Genomic DNA, 16,650 nt, shown 5'->3' with positions numbered 1-16,650 from the left:
GACGCTACATTGGAGTCCTGACGGCTCGAATTGATTCTGAAGGACTTCTTTAATCGATTGCAAACATTTATGCTTTCCTCTTCAGAACTATTTGAATCATATTCATAACTGGATGATTAGCAAAAAAAAAAGCATCTTCTCCGAGTCTGAAGCCATTGTTGTGATTATACAGCAAGGAAAGACGTCCCTGTGTGACGTCACGAACAAGGGGGCGAGACCTTCTGAAACTCGCCATCACCGAAGTCATTTTGAAGTCGTTTTGGGACACTTTAAGTCATTTTTATTGGTGTTTTGCATTTGACTAAAAATATCAGCCTGCGTGTTTTGGGTATTTTAGATGCTATAAAACGTTTTTCCGATGTCAGTTAGGAAACCAAATAAATGGTGTCAGTTGTCCTTTAAAAACACGGGCGTGCTTCCTTGTTGCTAAAAAGGCAATCGGTCACGCGTTAATGAATGTCATTGGGCAAGAAGGCAGGGGAGGCGTGGGGGGCAGGGCGGACGTCCCGGACAAATGCGTGCGCATGAGCAAATCGGCTTGATTTGATTGAGGTGACGGCTAACTCAATTATGGTCATTTAAAAAGTCTGCGCCTCTCAATGGATTCCTGCAAATGTTCCGGCCTCATTAGTCCCGCGCTGCTCGTCACTCGGCTATGTTGGCGTCATTTATTTTGTTGATTTCGAATGTTATGATTTGACGGAAGGCCTCTCGGGTGGACGACTCGGACATCGAGACACACGCACGTCAATGTGATATGGTGTCGTCTAAATTCATATTTGAAGCACATGCTAATCATAATCACGTAAAAGGTCTCGTGAGTATTCAATTTAGAAAGATGTTAAAGTAAGAACAAGCCGAGGCAGTCTGTGATGTGTCCATATGCAATAAAAACAAACAAACAAAATGTCTATTCGCTGTTTGCGTAGCTCAGCTGTTTCTTAACATAAACGTCCATTAGCTGTCAAATAAAGTTTGGCTAGCAGATTGAGTACAATTATAATGCTGGCTCAGTAGCTTGGACAATATACTTCACAATGGTGTTCAAGTGTTTATTCCCTCGAGCAAGAACATTGTGGAATACATCCGTGTGTGTTATTTATGTACACGTTTTTTTTTGTTTTTCGGGGGGGGGGGGGATCCACACAAAAGCAACGTAAAAAAAAAAGACAAGAAAAACGTTTTCACTTAATTACAAAAAATCACAATCACAAAAAAAGCTCAGTAATGCCTCAAAATGGACAAATAAATTAAAAAATAACAACAGTAAATCTAATGAATGCTGTACTCATAAGAATACATGGACGTAATATTCACATCTGTCTGTGATTCCGATATTTTTAGGCCAGCAGAGAAGGTCTTGCAGGCCCTGACAGCCCACCACTAGTAAAAAAAAACAATATATAATGTGATCATTTATTATATTTTTAGTTGTTTTTACAATGTCTGGAGCTGTTATGAGTTTTCCGACGTTCGATTCTTCTAGAAAAAGCAACTTGTTGGCCATTACGTCAGTGCGTCCGTCGTCCTGGCAACGAAGAGGCTCGCGAGAGCAAGGTCGTCTCTGATTGGCCAGTTCTCGCCATGTGGTACGTTGTCCCGGAAAGGGTTGGAAACTCACTTTTGTTTCTCTTCAGCGCTTTAATAACACAATAAACTAACAATGTCCGGAGATAAAAACGACTTTGAACACACATTTTCATTCCGTTCAGTTCCTACTAGGAAATTCTCGTTCCTGGAGGAAAAGGACACCGTAGCTCTCTTGATGAAATGGTAAAACTCGGAGACAAGTGATCATATTAAAAAACATTACTCAGCATGTTCTGTCGTCATCTTGCGGCGTCCGAATGTGATCTTTTTTATATTTTTCCCCACAGGTCAATGCTTGGAAGGCTGTCGGCGCAAACGTTCAGCTTTGACCAGAAATTTCACCTTTACGATAGCGACATGTTTGCACTGGTAATACGTGACGTCACAGTCGTACAAGTTCATCGATAGTCTTTTTCTATCCACTGGGTATACAGTAATCCCTCGTTTTTTTCGCGTTCAATGCCGACCGAGACCACCCGCGATAGATGAAAAACCGCGATGTAGAGAACCTTACATTGGTACATTTACATTTATAAGGCCAAATTTAGTGGAACACAATACAGTACAGTGATACCTTGGCTTACGAACTTAATTGGTTCCCAGACAGAGTGTGTAAGGTGAAAAGTGTGTATTCCAAAAAATAATTTCCCATAGGAAACCATTAAAATGAGAATAATCCGTTCCCAGGTCCCCATACAACATAATTTTCTACTTAATAATTTTCTAAGCCTGAAAACTACACAAAATATACCTTATTTTATATATAATGAATGTGCTATGGAATTATAATTAAAGAAATAAACTGTACTGTATAATAAAATCGTTTTATTTACCTTTGTGATGGTGGTTGATGGCTTGATGGAATGGAGTGGTCGGTTTCATCTGCATTAAACACTTCATGAGAAATACGTCTTGATGAGAAACATAACCTTCTTTCACCATCTTGAGGAATGACTCCTTGTAGGTGCTTTCTCTGCGATAATTTTACCTAGTTCCTCATCAATTGTGTTCTGATTAGCTGGGTCGATAGCTTTTTGCATCAAGTGTACAGATGGCTTGTGCGGGTTATTTGAGGAGCCTGATTGATGGGATATTTTAACCTTGCAGTCTACACTCTGCCTTTGAACTATCAAAGTTGAAACTCTCACTGTCGTCTGCCTGTCTCTTTAATGTTTAAAACACCTCCCCTCACTGCTGCGTTCTTGACCAATCACGTGGCTTTAACCGAAGACTGGTGGCGGGGAATAGAGGACAAAAACAGTCGGCTGCCATTTTGTTGTTAGAAGAATGGCTCGTTCGCGAACGACACGTCACTTATTGAGGCAGCTCCGTGTCCGAAAAAAGTTCGTAAGCCAAGGTAAAGTTCTTATGCCAAGGTAAAATTGTCATAAATGTAATGTTTTTAAAACGAAACGTTCGTAAGCCAAGGGGTTTGTAAACCGACGTATCACTGTATAATATTTACAGGTAAGTTTCAGAAGGCAAACATATTAAGAAGACACTTGGGAAATATTTCACATTTATTATTAATTACAGTAAAGTCTCGTTATATCGATATTCAAGGGAGTCTGAAAAAATATCGATATAACCGGGACTATCGATATATCCGACCCTGTTTGCATGTAATTTTCTCCGTGTGTGCATAGAAATAGTATCGATATAACCGGGACTATCGATATATCCGATATCGATATAACGAGACTTTACTGTATTTATATCGTCATCACTTTCTGTGCAGTGCTTCTTCACAGATGCTAACGTGCTATCCAGTGCAAAAATGATGCTTGCCTGGCAATCTCTCGGTATGACCTCTCACCTTAATATCACTCAATAACAGTTTTTTGGAGGTGTTATTTTTGCTTTTTCTCCACAGACAAACCAGTAACGTCAGTCGATGTCGAGGTGGTACCGTGCACCAAAGTCTCCATGGATTTATTTGACCCCATCTACACTTGTGGCATTGTGGCGCCTTCTGGACATATTTCTCGATGCTTCCACGAAGTCTACCCGGACTTTGACAAACTCAGAGAGGTGAGACTTTTGATTGGTTTCACCGCTTTGTTGGTTTGAGTTGGACGTCCAAATTGACGTTTGTGTGCGCCCGCAGATGCTGCTGGATGAGGACTCTGAGAACTACCACATACTCGGGAGCGCCGAACGAGGGGAGTTACTTTTTCGCCTCTTCAAGCACCTTTGCCTCGGAGGAGCGCTCAATCAGTATGAAGATACAATCGAGCCATATATCAGCGTCACCAAGAATATGTACAAAGACCTTATCAGGTAAAATTGATCCAAGACCATTTTTTCCCCTCAAAATGAAAACATCTGTTTAGTGGTTAAACTGTAGCCACTCTAACGCCAGTGCAAGGGTTTTTGTCATTGTCACTTGAATTCCAGTAACTACAGAATATTGAGTTTTAGGACGACAAGTTGTGTCCATAATTTGTAAAATGGCTTCAAATGACTTCTACTGAGCGTATTATAATAAGATTCTACGGCATATAGCTATATTTGATGTTTTAAGACTCACAAACTGGGGGCGGGACTTTCTGAAAATGCCCAATTCGCAGCTCAATTTTTCGCAAATTTTCGACACTTTAAGTCATTTTTATTGGTGTTTTGCATTTGAATAAAAATATCATACTGCGTGTTTTGGCTATTTTAGATGCTATAAATTTATTTATTTATTTTAGATTTATTTTAGATGCTATATTTTAGTATTTTAGATGCTATATTTTTTTTCATCAGAAAAACGTTTTATAGCATCTAAAATACCCAAACCACATAGGCTGATATTTTTAGTCAAATGTAAAACACCAATAAAAATGAGTTAAAGTGTCCCAAAACGACTTCAAAATGACCCCGGAAATGGCGAGCTTCAGAAGGTCCCGCCCCCTTTTTCGTTATGTCACGCCAGGACATCTTGACTTGCTCCTGAATCAAAACAATGGCTTCAGAGTCAGAGAAGATGCTTTCTTGTTACTCATCCAGTTATGAATATGATTCAAATAGTTGTGAAGAGGAAAGCATAAATGTTTGCAATCGATTAAAGAAATCCTCCCGTATCAATTCGAGCCGTCTGGACTCCAATGTAGCGTCCCAGAAAATGCACAAGATGGCGCCCAAGCTCCTTTGGAAATGAGCTGATTTTGTCTGCTGGGAATTTGTGTCAACTAGTATCAAATAGTAGTCTTGGTGCAACACACAACAATTCACCATCGCATTATTTATGTGTTTTCCTTCTAATTTCGCCATCAACACAAAGTTTTCAGACCAAACAAAGTACCCAAAATGCATTGTGTGTCGCTTTCTCAGTCAGGGGCGTTCCCTCAGTGGCGTCACATCAGGCATCGTCATCAACTCGAAAACAAGACTTCCTGAATATTCAGCGCGAATCTTAAAACATAAAATATAGCTATATGCGGTGGAATCTTTGTAAAATACGCTTAGTAGAAGTCATTTGAAGTGATTTTACAAATTATGGACACAACTTCTCCAGAGGCGTCGGTTGTCCTTTAAGTGACAATGACAAAAACCCTGGCACTGGAGTGGACACATTTTTGCGCATCGCCTGGCAATGAATATTTTTTTTTTGTGCTTGCAGTGTTCAAAAGGATCCCGAAACTAAAAGTATCAATGTGGTTTCCATGGTGCTTAAAGTCCACGTCTATGTAAGTCTAGCATTGATTCGTCTTTTTGTGCCGACCGAGTTCTCCTCATCTATTCTGTGCCTTTTACCTTGTAGGATGAATCGGGTCAGTGTTACCCCGGAGGACGCGATGAGGAGCAGACGTTTGCCTACCTGATTGTGGACCCCTTCAAACGCCACGTCACGCTACTCTGCCATTCTTATGGTGTTGGAACTATGAACCTTTAAAGGACAACCGACGTCACTTTTTTGTTTCTTAACTGACATCAGAAAAACGTTTTATAGCATCTAAAATACCCAAAACACGCAGTATATTTTATTCAAATGCAAAACACCAATAAAAATGACTTAAAAGTCCAAAATCTGCGAAAAATTGAGCTGCGAATTGGGCATTTTCAGAAAGTCCCGCCCCCAGTTCGTGACGTCACGCCAAGATGTCTTGCTTTGCTGGAGAATCAAAACAATGGCTTCAGATTCAGAGAATATGCTTTCTTGTTACACATCCAGTTATGAATATGATTCAAATAGTTCTGAAGAGGAAAACATACATGTTTGCAATCGATTAAATAATTTATTTGTGCCATTTTGAGGCAACATTGGGGGGAAATGTCTCACCAAAAAAAAAGAGGCACAAAATACTTTATGTATACATGTACTGTTTTTTTTTTAACCAAAAGCTGTTAAACGCCATGCTTGACTGAAACTGAAATTTACCACGTTGTAATCAACAACGTTAAAATGTTGCAACAAGTAAATAAAATTGTAGTTGGAACTCTTCGATACATTTTATGGCATACTCTGTTTGTGATTGTCTTCTGCCCTCTATAGTGCAAGGACCGATATAACAGTACTAAAAATACCTGCTTTCGACATGTCTCCGAAACGTTACTACGTTACGAGTACAATGTAAAACCATTAAAAAAAGCTGAATGAAGTAGTGTTACTTGGTACAGCTTTATTTATATCACAAATATGATTACAAATATTTCCTTAAAAGAGAGAGATCATAAACTATGAACGTACTCGTGTGTGTCGTTCGCGAACGAGCCGGTTCTTAGAGCCGTATCTCTAAAGTGAACGAATAGAGCCGGAAATGGGAGCCGACTTTTTTGTCCTCTATTCCCCGCCCACGTTCTTCGGTTAAAGCCGCACGTGATTGGTCAATATCCGTGAGAGCGGAGAGAGGGGAGAATTACAGACACACGCAGCAGTGAGGAGAAGGGCGGGGTAGGGTCAGATGGACAAATGTTATTACATTATGCTGTTATTATTATTCTATTATGATATTTTTTACTAGTTGGTATGATAGCATTATTAATACGAAAAGCAAATTACCGACCGCTGATTATCAGACCAGAGTAACCACAGGGAAAGTGAAAGTTTGTGGATGCTCTCTGTGCACATATAAATTAAGCCATATAAATAAAAATATTTAATATAGTGTAATTATTTTACATGATTAATTCGTTTTTCACATAATTTTACATGATTTTTTGGTAGTTAATTATTTTAATCTACAACAAAAAACAAACAAACTGAAGAGCCATTTGGGAGTCAAGAGAACTGGCTCTCTGAAAAGAGCCGGAATTCCCATCACGAGAATGTACGTTCTTAAAGCATTATGGGGGATGTATGCCTTAAGAAAAATGGACTCTACCATAATTTTAAATACGAATAAACATGTCACGCGTGTTTGATATTTGACCTAGATATTTTAAAATAATTTAAATTAGGAAATAAACACAAAATATACGATTTAAATGAGGTTAATGAGGTATCAATTTACATTGTGGAAAAAAACATCTACGTGGCCACCCCTACACGCTCGACAAATAAAGGCGTCCGTTTTCACGCTCGCCCTCTTCCGGTTGGATTACAGCCCGAACAGCACGCTAAGGAACGAGGCCAAAGGCTTGAAACGTTGAATAAAACAACCAGGTAAGCGTAGAAACTTGCGTGCGTCATGAAACTTGAACGAAGGCGTACGGGTTCGAAAACGAGCGTAAATGTGACATTTCAACTTGTTGAGGCGCCACGTGTTCAATTGACGACCCGAGTTCGCAGCTGTCAAAAACTTCCACTAAGTTGTCCCGTATCAGATATCGTCGATATGACACACCGATATAGGTTCTATGTGGGTATCAACGGCGAATGATGGCTGATGATAATCCATACAGATGTACAGCGACTGTTATTTATAATAATTTGTTAATATGCATTGGTCTAAAAGTTAATCATTTGTATTCCCCATGTTGTCTGGTGGTCTCATTTCAGCAAAGGTGAGTGTTGGACCTGTGCCTGTTTTATTTTTTTATTTTTTTTATTTCACGTCATACGTGTTATGCTTGTTGAAATAATTGACGTTTGTCAATTGACTTGCATGTAAAGCATCAACTGGTAAAACTGCTTGTAAACGAATCAGCATGTTTTCTGTTTTTAAAATGCAAGGGGTATATGGAATTCTGTGTTTTTTTTTTTTTGGGTGGATTGGATAATGTAAAATAATTGGGTGTAGAGATGAATAAAATTAAAAATCGAATACCTTCTTCTTTTCTATTCGGCTCTTCCCTTCAGGGTGTCGCCACAGAAAATCAGTGTCCTCCATCTTCAGAGGTTTGATTGGCATGTATGTTTTGGCCGAGCTTTTACGGTTGGAAATGTCATACTTAAAGGACAACCGACGCCCACGGACAAGTTGTGTCCATAATTTGTAAAATCACTTCAAATGACTTCTACTGAGCGCATTTTACAAAGATTCCACCGCATATAGCTATATTTTATGTTTTAAGATTCGCGCTGAATATTCAGGAAGTCTTGTTTTTAAGTTCGTGACGAGTCCGTACGTGACATCACTGAAGGAACGCCCCTGACTGAGAAAGCGACACACAATGCATTTTGGGTACTTTGTTTGGTCTTAAAACACCGTGTTGATGGCCAAATTAGACGAAAAACACATACGTAACACGATGGTGAATTGTTGTGTGTTGCACCAAGACTATTATTTGATACTAGTTGACACAAATTCCCAGCAGACAAATCAGCCCATTTCCGATGGAGCTTGGGCGCCATCTTGTGCATTTTCTGGGACGCTACATTGGAGTCCTGACGGCTCGAATTGATACCGAAGTACTTATTTAATCGATTGCAAACATGTATGCTTTCCTCTTCAAAACTATTTGAATCATATTCATAACTGGATGAGTAACAAGAAAGCATCTTCTCCGAATCTGAAGCCATTGTTTTGATTCTAGATCAAGGCAAGACCTTCTGAAACTCGCCATCTCCATGGTCATTTTGAAGTAGTTTTGGGTCACGTTAACTCAATTTTATCGGTGTTTTGCATTTGACTAAAAATGTCAGCCTGCGTGTTTTGGGTATTTTAGATGCTATAAAACGTTTTTCTGATGTCAGTTCGGAAACAAAAACAATGGTGTCAGTTGTTCTTTAATTACCTTTAAAAAAATGATGACATCACTTCTATTTCTATGGCCTTCCTAATAGCAGCATTCAAAGAGACATTGTAGCCCCTTTACACTTTCAAGAGTCCCAACTATCATAAAAAAAGTACATTTTCTACTTTTAAGAGACGCATTAACAGCAAAGTTTACGTGATGATGTATTGAGGTGATTTATATTATTTGATTGACTCCTGCTTGTGTGATGTTAATTTAATCTGTTTTTGTTTTATGGGGTTGTAATTTTTTTTGTTTTAATTCGATGGAGCATACTACATTAATTTGGAATCAAGTTTTTTTTTCCAATAATTGTGCTTTCACTTGGATTTCTTAATTGACGTGTGCGGTTTATGGTGTAACAGTGCTTGTCAATCAAAAGAAGTGACAGTGAAATCTCTAATAATCCAACATGGTCCGTTTCAGAGTCAAAGTGTCACGTCTTAACTTAATGACTTCATCGGTTGTAAGCTAGATAGCTAGTTAGCTAGATAGATAGCTTGTAACATTTCAGTCTTCTGACATTTCTATATGCATAGAATACGTTGGTTTTATCGAGAGATAGATGGCTTGCTAACTAGATAAATAGATGGCTAGCTTGATGGCTAGCTTGCTGCCTGCCTAGCGAGCTAGATGGCTTGATGGCTAGCTTGCTGGCTCCATAGCTAACTAGATATATAGATGGCTTGCTAGCTAGCCGGCTAGATAGATAGATGGATGGCTTGCTAGCTAGCTGGCTAGATAGATGGATGGCTTGCTAGTTAGCTGACTAGATAGATTCAGTAGCTTGCTAGCTAGTGAGAAGCCTCCTTTTCACCAGTGGATCAGGGACGTGATGGTGAAATGTGCACGTCTGCTACACGCTAAATGTTGAAAGCAAACACAAAGGTGTAGCATCCATTAATGAAAAGAGATAGTTCACATCTCCTGTCCCACGCAAATCCGCTTCAATTCCAAGCTGTGACCTTTAATTCTCACTGATTAAAAAATCTCCACGGTTGTACTTTGAATGGCCTAGTTGACACCAGGCGCTCTGGAAGTTGTGTGAAGTTTCAGCAAAAAAAAAGTTGTCTTTTCCCCCAAAGCGGGATGGATCATTTGACGTCCGAGCAGGGAGCGGCCCCTAAACACGCCGCCACGCCCGAGAGGAGCATCATCGGCGGAGACAACCGACACTTGCGGAAGACGCGGCGCCCCGCCCGCTCGGAGAACCAAAACTCGGGGCCCGAAGACGAGCGTTTGGGCACCTCGGCAGAGGCCGGCGGCTCCTACGGACGAAGCCCCGTCGTCCGCGGCGAGTTCTTCAAGTCGTCTTCGCCGAGGAGCCCGAACGCCAAGGGCTACTGGGCGAAACGTCACCAGCAGGACGCCGCCCACATCCCCACCGTCAAGTCGTCCGGCACGCCGCAGCGCCGCTACAGCGGAGGCCGCTACCGCACTTCGTCGGAGACGGAGAAGGCCAACCGGGGGAGCAGGGAGCCCAAATCTCGCAGGAAAGGCCTCTCCGAGAGCGACAAAAGGTCGGGACGGGACAAGTATCACACACCAGGATTGGCCGACATGTGTCGCGTCCGACTTTTTAATTTGCCTTGCGCTCTCCTTTGGCCTCCATGTTGTCATTTACACCCCAAAAAATATCAATACAGTGATACCTTGACTTACAAACTTAATTGGTTCCCAGACAGAGTGTGTAAGGCGAAAAATGTGTATCTCAAAAAAAAAATTCCCATAGGAAACCACTAAAATGAGAATAATCCGTTCCTGGGTTTCCATAAAATATACTTCAACTAAATAAGCCTTAAAACTACACACAACATACCTTATTCGATGTATAATAAATGTGCTATTGTATTGTAATGAAAGAAATACACTGTATTGTGTCATAAAGTCACTTTATTTACATTTGTGATGGTCATTTATGGCTTGATGGAATGGCGTTGGAGGTCAAAGGGAATTATTGTTTGGCAAGCGAGGCGCATTACATGAGGACTGTAATTAAAGAAATAAACTGTGCTGTAAAATAAAGCTTTATTGACCTTTTTGATGGTCGTTGATGGCTTATGGAAGGAGAGTCACCTTCCATAAGGACTGTTGGTAACTTAACCTCTGATGCTGTTCGGTCGTGTGCTTCCGCCGAAGATCACTCCGCCAGCCGTGCTGGGTGTGTATTATGAAAATAGTGCTTATTATAAGGTTTAATTTTCATAAATTTGACGTTTGTAAGACGAAAAGTTTGTAAGATAAGGTGTTTGTAAGTTGAGGTCTCACTGTTTGAGAATATACAAAATGGCTGCCTGGCAGCCATTTAGGGGCATTCCTGCTTCTCTTTTTCTTTGACAGGTTTCTCGATACTGACTCTTGTTTATTCCATCGTGCATGTGATGTCAGTGCACGAATGGAGTGGCCAATACGTGATCATGTCGCCACAAAGCAATTTAAGTGTCTGAGCAGCAAATCTTGACCCATTTTTTTCCCCCCTTCGTCTTTAGCGCCAACATGAGTGGACTTGAGTGCCTGGCTGCCGAAAAGGTCTGGTTCGAAAAGCACCGTTACGACGAGGCCGAGAAGAAGTTCTATGAGGGTGCCAACGGAGCCTCTCCCAAGCAGCAACAGGTGATCACATTAAAATTGTTTCATCTTTTTTTTTTTATGATTATAAAACGGGATGGGGAGGGGCACAGGTGTCAAAGTCAAGGCCCGCGAGCCAAATCCGGCCCTCCACATCAATTTTTTTTCGGCCCGCGAAAGCAAATCAAACGTATTAAATTCCATGATGCTTGCTAAATCCTTAACCAAAATGTCATATTTTTGGATGTCAACCACAATAACAGTCATTATTCTTGACTTCAGATTTGAAAACTAGTTATTCATTCATTTGTTGTGTGCTCTATATGTAATATTTGAAGGGATTTAAACATTCTAATGGCTTTGACAAATTTATATAATATATATAATATGACCTGCGCAAAAAATGACTGACACTCCTGGCTTGGAATATATATCTATAAATTTTTTTTTAATAATTCAATTTTGACCAAATATGTATTCTCTCTTTGAATCCACAGTGCTAGTTTATGGATCCACAGTGTAAAAAAAAAACCTTTGACCCCCTACAGGTCCCACTGTACTATCAGTCATTGCCTTCTTGTTGATTTAAGCGGGGTGAGATCAATGTGCTCAATTTAGAAGCGTTAGCGGACAAGCGACGGACGTCATGTGACTTGGCACCTGTTTCCTTGCCTCACGTAGGGTCCAGCGCTAAATCCCGACCTCGATGTCCTGCCTTCGTTTCCGTCAATGATTAGTTTGTGTCCGTAACCATGTGAGAAAACCGGCAGCTGTGGCTACTTGTACAGCAAACGCTATCGCCTTCAAAATAAAGTTCACTCCGATACGAGCGGATGCTAACGGGACTGCTAACCAAATCAATGAGACGAAAATGAGAGTTTCAACTTTGATAGACTACAAGGTTAAAATATCCCATCAATCAGGTTCCACAAACAACCCGCACAAGCCATCTGTACACTTGATGCAAAAAGCTATCAACCCAGCTAAACAGAACACAATTGATGAGGAACTAGATACAATTATCACAGAGAAAGCACCTACAAGGGATCATTCCTCAAAATGGCGAAAGAAGAAAAGGTAAATAAAATTTACAAAGGTAAATAGAATGACTTTATTATACAATACAGTTTATTTCTTTAATTATAATACCATAGCACATTTATTATACATAAAATAAGGTATTTTTGTGTAGTTTTAGAACATTAGAAAGTAGAAAATTATGTTTTATGGGGACCTGGGAACGGATTATTCTCATTTTAATGGTTTCCTATGGGAAATGATTTTTTGGGATACACACTTTTTGCCTTACACACTCAATGTATCACTGTATTTATTTTTCCTGTACTCTTTGAATATAACCTTGTGTCCACCGACCCCCCCCCCCCCCCCATTACTCGTGGCTTTCAAACGCCGCAGGTGAAAAGCGCCGCGCACTACAAAGTGCGACCTCAAAAGCGCCAGCACCGAAATGTAAGTCGCGTGTGTTGACGACGCCGCATGGCTGCCTCGGAACGACCATTTGACGCTTGTGTGAAATCATCGTAACATTGCACGCAGAATGGCTCTCCATTTGTGGATGTAATTATTATTTTTTTCTTTTGCATCATAATCACAATTGTAAAATGCTGACTTAATTGCATCCATTGAATGTTTATGTTCGTGACGGCCATTTTGTTTCTGAGCTCAGCGTGGGCTAAAAATAGCAACTTATTAGCATCGATTCCAAATTCGGCAAAAACCAACTGCATATTGGATAGGAAAATGTATACAGACAGTCCCCTACTTACGAACACTCAGTTAAGTTATGAACAATGGTACAAATGAACGTTTTTGTAGTAACATATATAGTATTCTCTCCACTTGTATATGTACATATCTTTATAGAGCATATATTTTATTCAATGTTTATTTTTTAGTACAAACCAATACAGGTTAGCCTTAAACATACATTCCATACAAAATATAGCACTGAAGCAACTTACAAACAAATTCAACTTACGAAGGACCGTAAGTTGGGGAGCATCTGTACTCATTTGCATTGTTTTTGCACTCAGCCTTCCTTCTCCTAAAGAAACTTTTAATTGAATCACACTCGCTCAAATTTATTTTATTTTGGGGAGTTGGCGTCCCGCCCACCTATTTATTATTTTTTTTTTCCGAACTTCCGTCAAAGCCATGTTATGAAAATTCCTTAATTTTATTTTGAAAATCTTTCCCACTGTGAAATTGTTGATGAAGATATATTCGCATGCTGATGTGCAATTAAATCTCCAAAAAATTAACTGCATTTACGCCATGCTTGTTTCTCATTAAACCGACCCCCCCTTACCCCTATCTACCCCCCCCCCCCATGCAGTCTTCCTCACATTCAAGCGAGCAGGAGCTGGTTGGCCGCATGAAGACCTTGGAGGCGGAGAACCAAACTTTGCACAAAGGTAGGCCGATGGGGGGGGGGGGGGGGGCGTCCACCCTGAAGCTTTTAGGAGCTTGATTGATTGTTTAATTGGCTTTTTTGGGGTGTTTTCTTAGTGGTGGGCGATATGAGGACCGCGTTGCACAAGCTTGAGGCCCGAGTGGCTCAGCTGGAGAAGGCCCCCGTGCCTGCCGCCGTCCCTGCTGTTAAGGTAAAATCTCTACCTCATTCGCTGCCATTCCCAAACATATTCAGGAATTGAAAAGCATGACAGCGCCATTCTTGAATTTGGATTGTTTTTTGTACAGCCGCCCCCATTTCAAACTCGGATAACTGCATACCTATGTAACTTAGGAATTAACTTTTTTTTTTCTGACACAAGAAGAATGTATGTGTAGGTTCTCAGTCATACAGGAGTAGTCCATCGATGAAAAGGTTTCTTCAGCCGTCAATTGTACTTTTTTTGAAGGTGTGTGACGTTTCGCTCCTCATCCGAAGAGCTTCCTCAGCGAACTAAAGTTGTGCTGGTAACTCTGGCCCCATATGGACAGAGGTGGCGATGCCAGACCTCTGCTCTGTAAGTCCCTGCTCTTAGGTTGGGGGGGAGCAGTGGACTACTCCTTCATGCTGATGAGGCGATACCAAAGCTAATGGGGCAATCAGAGCCAGGCGTAGAACATTAGAGGTAATCACACAGAACAACAGAAGTAATCAGATTCGCTTCAAGGAGTAGTCTACTGCTCCCCCTACCTTCGACCTATAAGAGCAGAGGTCTGGCATTGCCACTTCTGTCCATTAGGGATATATAGGGCCAGTTCTACCAGCACAACTTTAGTTTGCTGACGAAGCTCTTCGGATGAGGAGCGAAACTTCAGACACCTTCAAAGTACAGACGACGGCTGAAGAAACCTTTTTTCATCGACTGCATTGAATGTTTATGTCGTCCTAAAACAACATTCTGTGAGTTCTGGAATTCGAGTGACAGTGACAAAAACCCTGGCACTGGAGTGGACACATTTTTGTTTCCTTTTGTCAGGCCGCTCCGGTCCAAGCTGCTCCTGCTAAACGGGTGGAAGCAAACGGTGACAATGACGACGATGACGACGACGTGGACTTGTTCGGCAGCGACGACGAGGCAGACGAGGAGGCGGCCCGTCTCAAGCAAGAGCGCTTGGATGCCTACGCCGCCAAAAAGGCCGCAAAGCCGACTGTCATCGCAAAGTCTTCCATCTTGTTGGACGTCAAACCTGTGAGTAGTCCCCGAACGAATGAAACCGCAATGCGGTCGGAGATGTGGCCTTGGATCAGGGTGATTTTCGTACCATGCGGACACAAATGGAAATCGGATGAAATGTTGCTACAGTGATACCTCGGTTTACGAACCTCTTGGCTTACGAACTTTTCGGTTCACGAACGTTAAATTTATGAACATTTTACCTTGGCATACAAACTATTTTTCACGATACACATGTCGTTTGCGAACGAGCCCGTTTTCCAAAAAACAAAATGGCAGCCGACATTTTTTTGTCCTCTATTCCCCGCCCCCAGCCTTCAGTTAAAGCCACGTGATTGGTCAAGAACGCAGCAGTGAGGATAGGCGGTTTAAACATTAAAGAGACAGGCAGATGACAGAGAGACAGTGACACAATGGATAGGAAACGGTGACATTTGTACTCGTTTCAACATTGATAGTTCAAAGGCAGAGTGTCGACTGCAAGGTTAAAATTCCCATAAATCAGGCTCCACAAATAACCCGCGCAAGCCATCTGTACACTTGATGCAAAAAGCTATCAACCCAGCTAAACAGAACACAATTGATGAGGAACAAGGTAAAATTATCGCGAAGAAAGCAGCTACAAGGGATCATTCCTCAAGATGGTGAAAGAAGAAGTATACGTTCCTCATCAAGTGTTTAATGCTGATGAAACCGGCCACTCCATTCCATCAAGCCATCAACGACCATCACAAAGGTAAATAAAACAACTTTATTATACTGTACATTTGATTTCTTTAATTATAATAATATAGCACATTTAATATACATAAAATAAGGTATATTTTGTGTCGTTTTAAGGCTTAGAATATTAGAAAATTATGTTTTATGAGGACCTGGGAACGGATTATTCTCATTTTAATAGTTTCCTATGGGAAATTAATTTTTGAGATACACTTTTCGCCTTATACACTGTCTGGGAACCAATTAAGTTCGTAAGCCAAGGTATCACTGTATTTTCATTTCCTGATTAACTTTGCGAATGGCAGTGAATGTGTTAACTTTAAATGTCAACTAGTGTGTGTGTGTGTGTGTGCGTGCGTGTGTGCGTGACACCCGTTTTGTCCTCTTTTGCGTCCTCGCAGTGGGACGACGAGACGGATATGAGCAAGCTGGAAGAGTGTGTGCGCTCGGTGCAGATGGACGGCCTCTTGTGGGGGGCGTCCAAACTTGTGCCAGTGGGCTACGGTATCAAGAAGCTGCAAATCAACTGCGTGGTGGAGGACGACAAAGTGGGCACGGACATCTTGGAGGAGGAGATCACCAAGTTTGAGGACTTTGTAAGATTTATTTTATTATTATTATTATTATTTTAGGACCTGAAAGATTGCGCTGAGTGACAGTTTGCTTTGATGTTCCCGTTTCCAGGTGCAGAGCGTTGACGTTGCCGCCTTCAATAAGATCTAAATGCAGCTCTGCTGTTTCACGGGCGTTAAAACGATCCATTAAAATAAAATAAATATGAAAAAAAAATCAATTTGTTAGCATTAGCATCTTAACATACATTTTGAGGTTGACTGGCCACCATATTGGTGATGCCTGTATGATGACATCATCAAATTACACAAAAAAACACAGTTCTGATGATAAAGCTGCCAAAGCTTACAAGGAATCATTCCTCAAGATGGTGGAAGAAGAAGGTTCCGTTCTCTCAAGTGTTTAATGCTGATAAAACCGGCCACTCCATTCCATCAAGCTATCAAGA

The 16,650-nt window shown here is 41.0% G+C and overlaps 2 protein-coding genes across 2 annotated transcripts; both read left to right on the top strand.

Annotated features, from left to right (window-relative positions):
• The first annotated feature begins 1,599 nt into the window (after positions 1–1,599).
• Positions 1,600–6,011, top strand: cfap300 (cilia and flagella associated protein 300). Its single transcript, XM_089007656.1, has 7 exons — positions 1,600–1,773; positions 1,878–1,959; positions 3,329–3,392; positions 3,464–3,621; positions 3,698–3,870; positions 5,195–5,261; positions 5,336–6,011. Exons 1-7 carry the CDS (start codon positions 1,664–1,666, stop codon positions 5,465–5,467), a joined length of 786 nt encoding a protein of 261 aa, XP_088863782.1. The 5' UTR covers positions 1,600–1,663; the 3' UTR covers positions 5,468–6,011.
• Positions 6,012–7,153: 1,142 nt separating this feature from the next.
• Positions 7,154–16,422, top strand: LOC148891143 (elongation factor 1-delta-like). Its single transcript, XM_089009182.1, has 9 exons — positions 7,154–7,177; positions 9,777–10,211; positions 11,181–11,304; positions 12,676–12,729; positions 13,616–13,694; positions 13,789–13,883; positions 14,709–14,921; positions 16,031–16,225; positions 16,314–16,422. The coding sequence occupies exons 2-9, from the start codon at positions 9,781–9,783 to the stop codon at positions 16,350–16,352; spliced, it is 1,230 nt and encodes a 409-aa protein (XP_088865308.1). The 5' UTR covers positions 7,154–7,177; positions 9,777–9,780; the 3' UTR covers positions 16,353–16,422.
• The last annotated feature ends 228 nt before the right edge of the window (positions 16,423–16,650 follow it).

This window comes from Hippocampus bargibanti, linkage group LG11 (genome assembly GCF_051943395.1).
Source record: "Hippocampus bargibanti isolate YZ-2025 linkage group LG11, ASM5194339v1, whole genome shotgun sequence".
NCBI classification, from domain to species: Eukaryota; Metazoa; Chordata; class Actinopteri; order Syngnathiformes; family Syngnathidae; genus Hippocampus; species Hippocampus bargibanti.
The sequence above is the reverse complement of the archived record's forward strand: the minus strand, read 5'-3'. Positions and strand labels throughout refer to the sequence as shown.

What these genes read in the sequence shown, in the direction of transcription:
- LOC148891143 (XM_089009182.1), top strand. Translation starts at nt 9,781, where the DNA reads ATGGATCATTTGACGTCCGAGCAGGGAGCGGCCCCTAAACACGCCGCC. An exon ending in CCTCTCCCAAGCAGCAACAG is followed by an intron (nt 11,305 to 12,675) that starts GTGATCACATTA and finishes CAAACGCCGCAG; the next exon opens with GTGAAAAGCGCCGCGCACTA. An exon ending in TCTTGTTGGACGTCAAACCT is followed by an intron (nt 14,922 to 16,030) that starts GTGAGTAGTCCC and finishes GCGTCCTCGCAG; the next exon opens with TGGGACGACGAGACGGATAT.
- cfap300 (XM_089007656.1), top strand. Translation starts at nt 1,664, where the DNA reads ATGTCCGGAGATAAAAACGACTTTGAACACACATTTTCATTCCGTTCA. An exon ending in ATAGCGACATGTTTGCACTG is followed by an intron (nt 1,960 to 3,328) that starts GTAATACGTGAC and finishes CTTTCTGTGCAG; the next exon opens with TGCTTCTTCACAGATGCTAA. An exon ending in TGCTTAAAGTCCACGTCTAT is followed by an intron (nt 5,262 to 5,335) that starts GTAAGTCTAGCA and finishes TTTACCTTGTAG; the next exon opens with GATGAATCGGGTCAGTGTTA.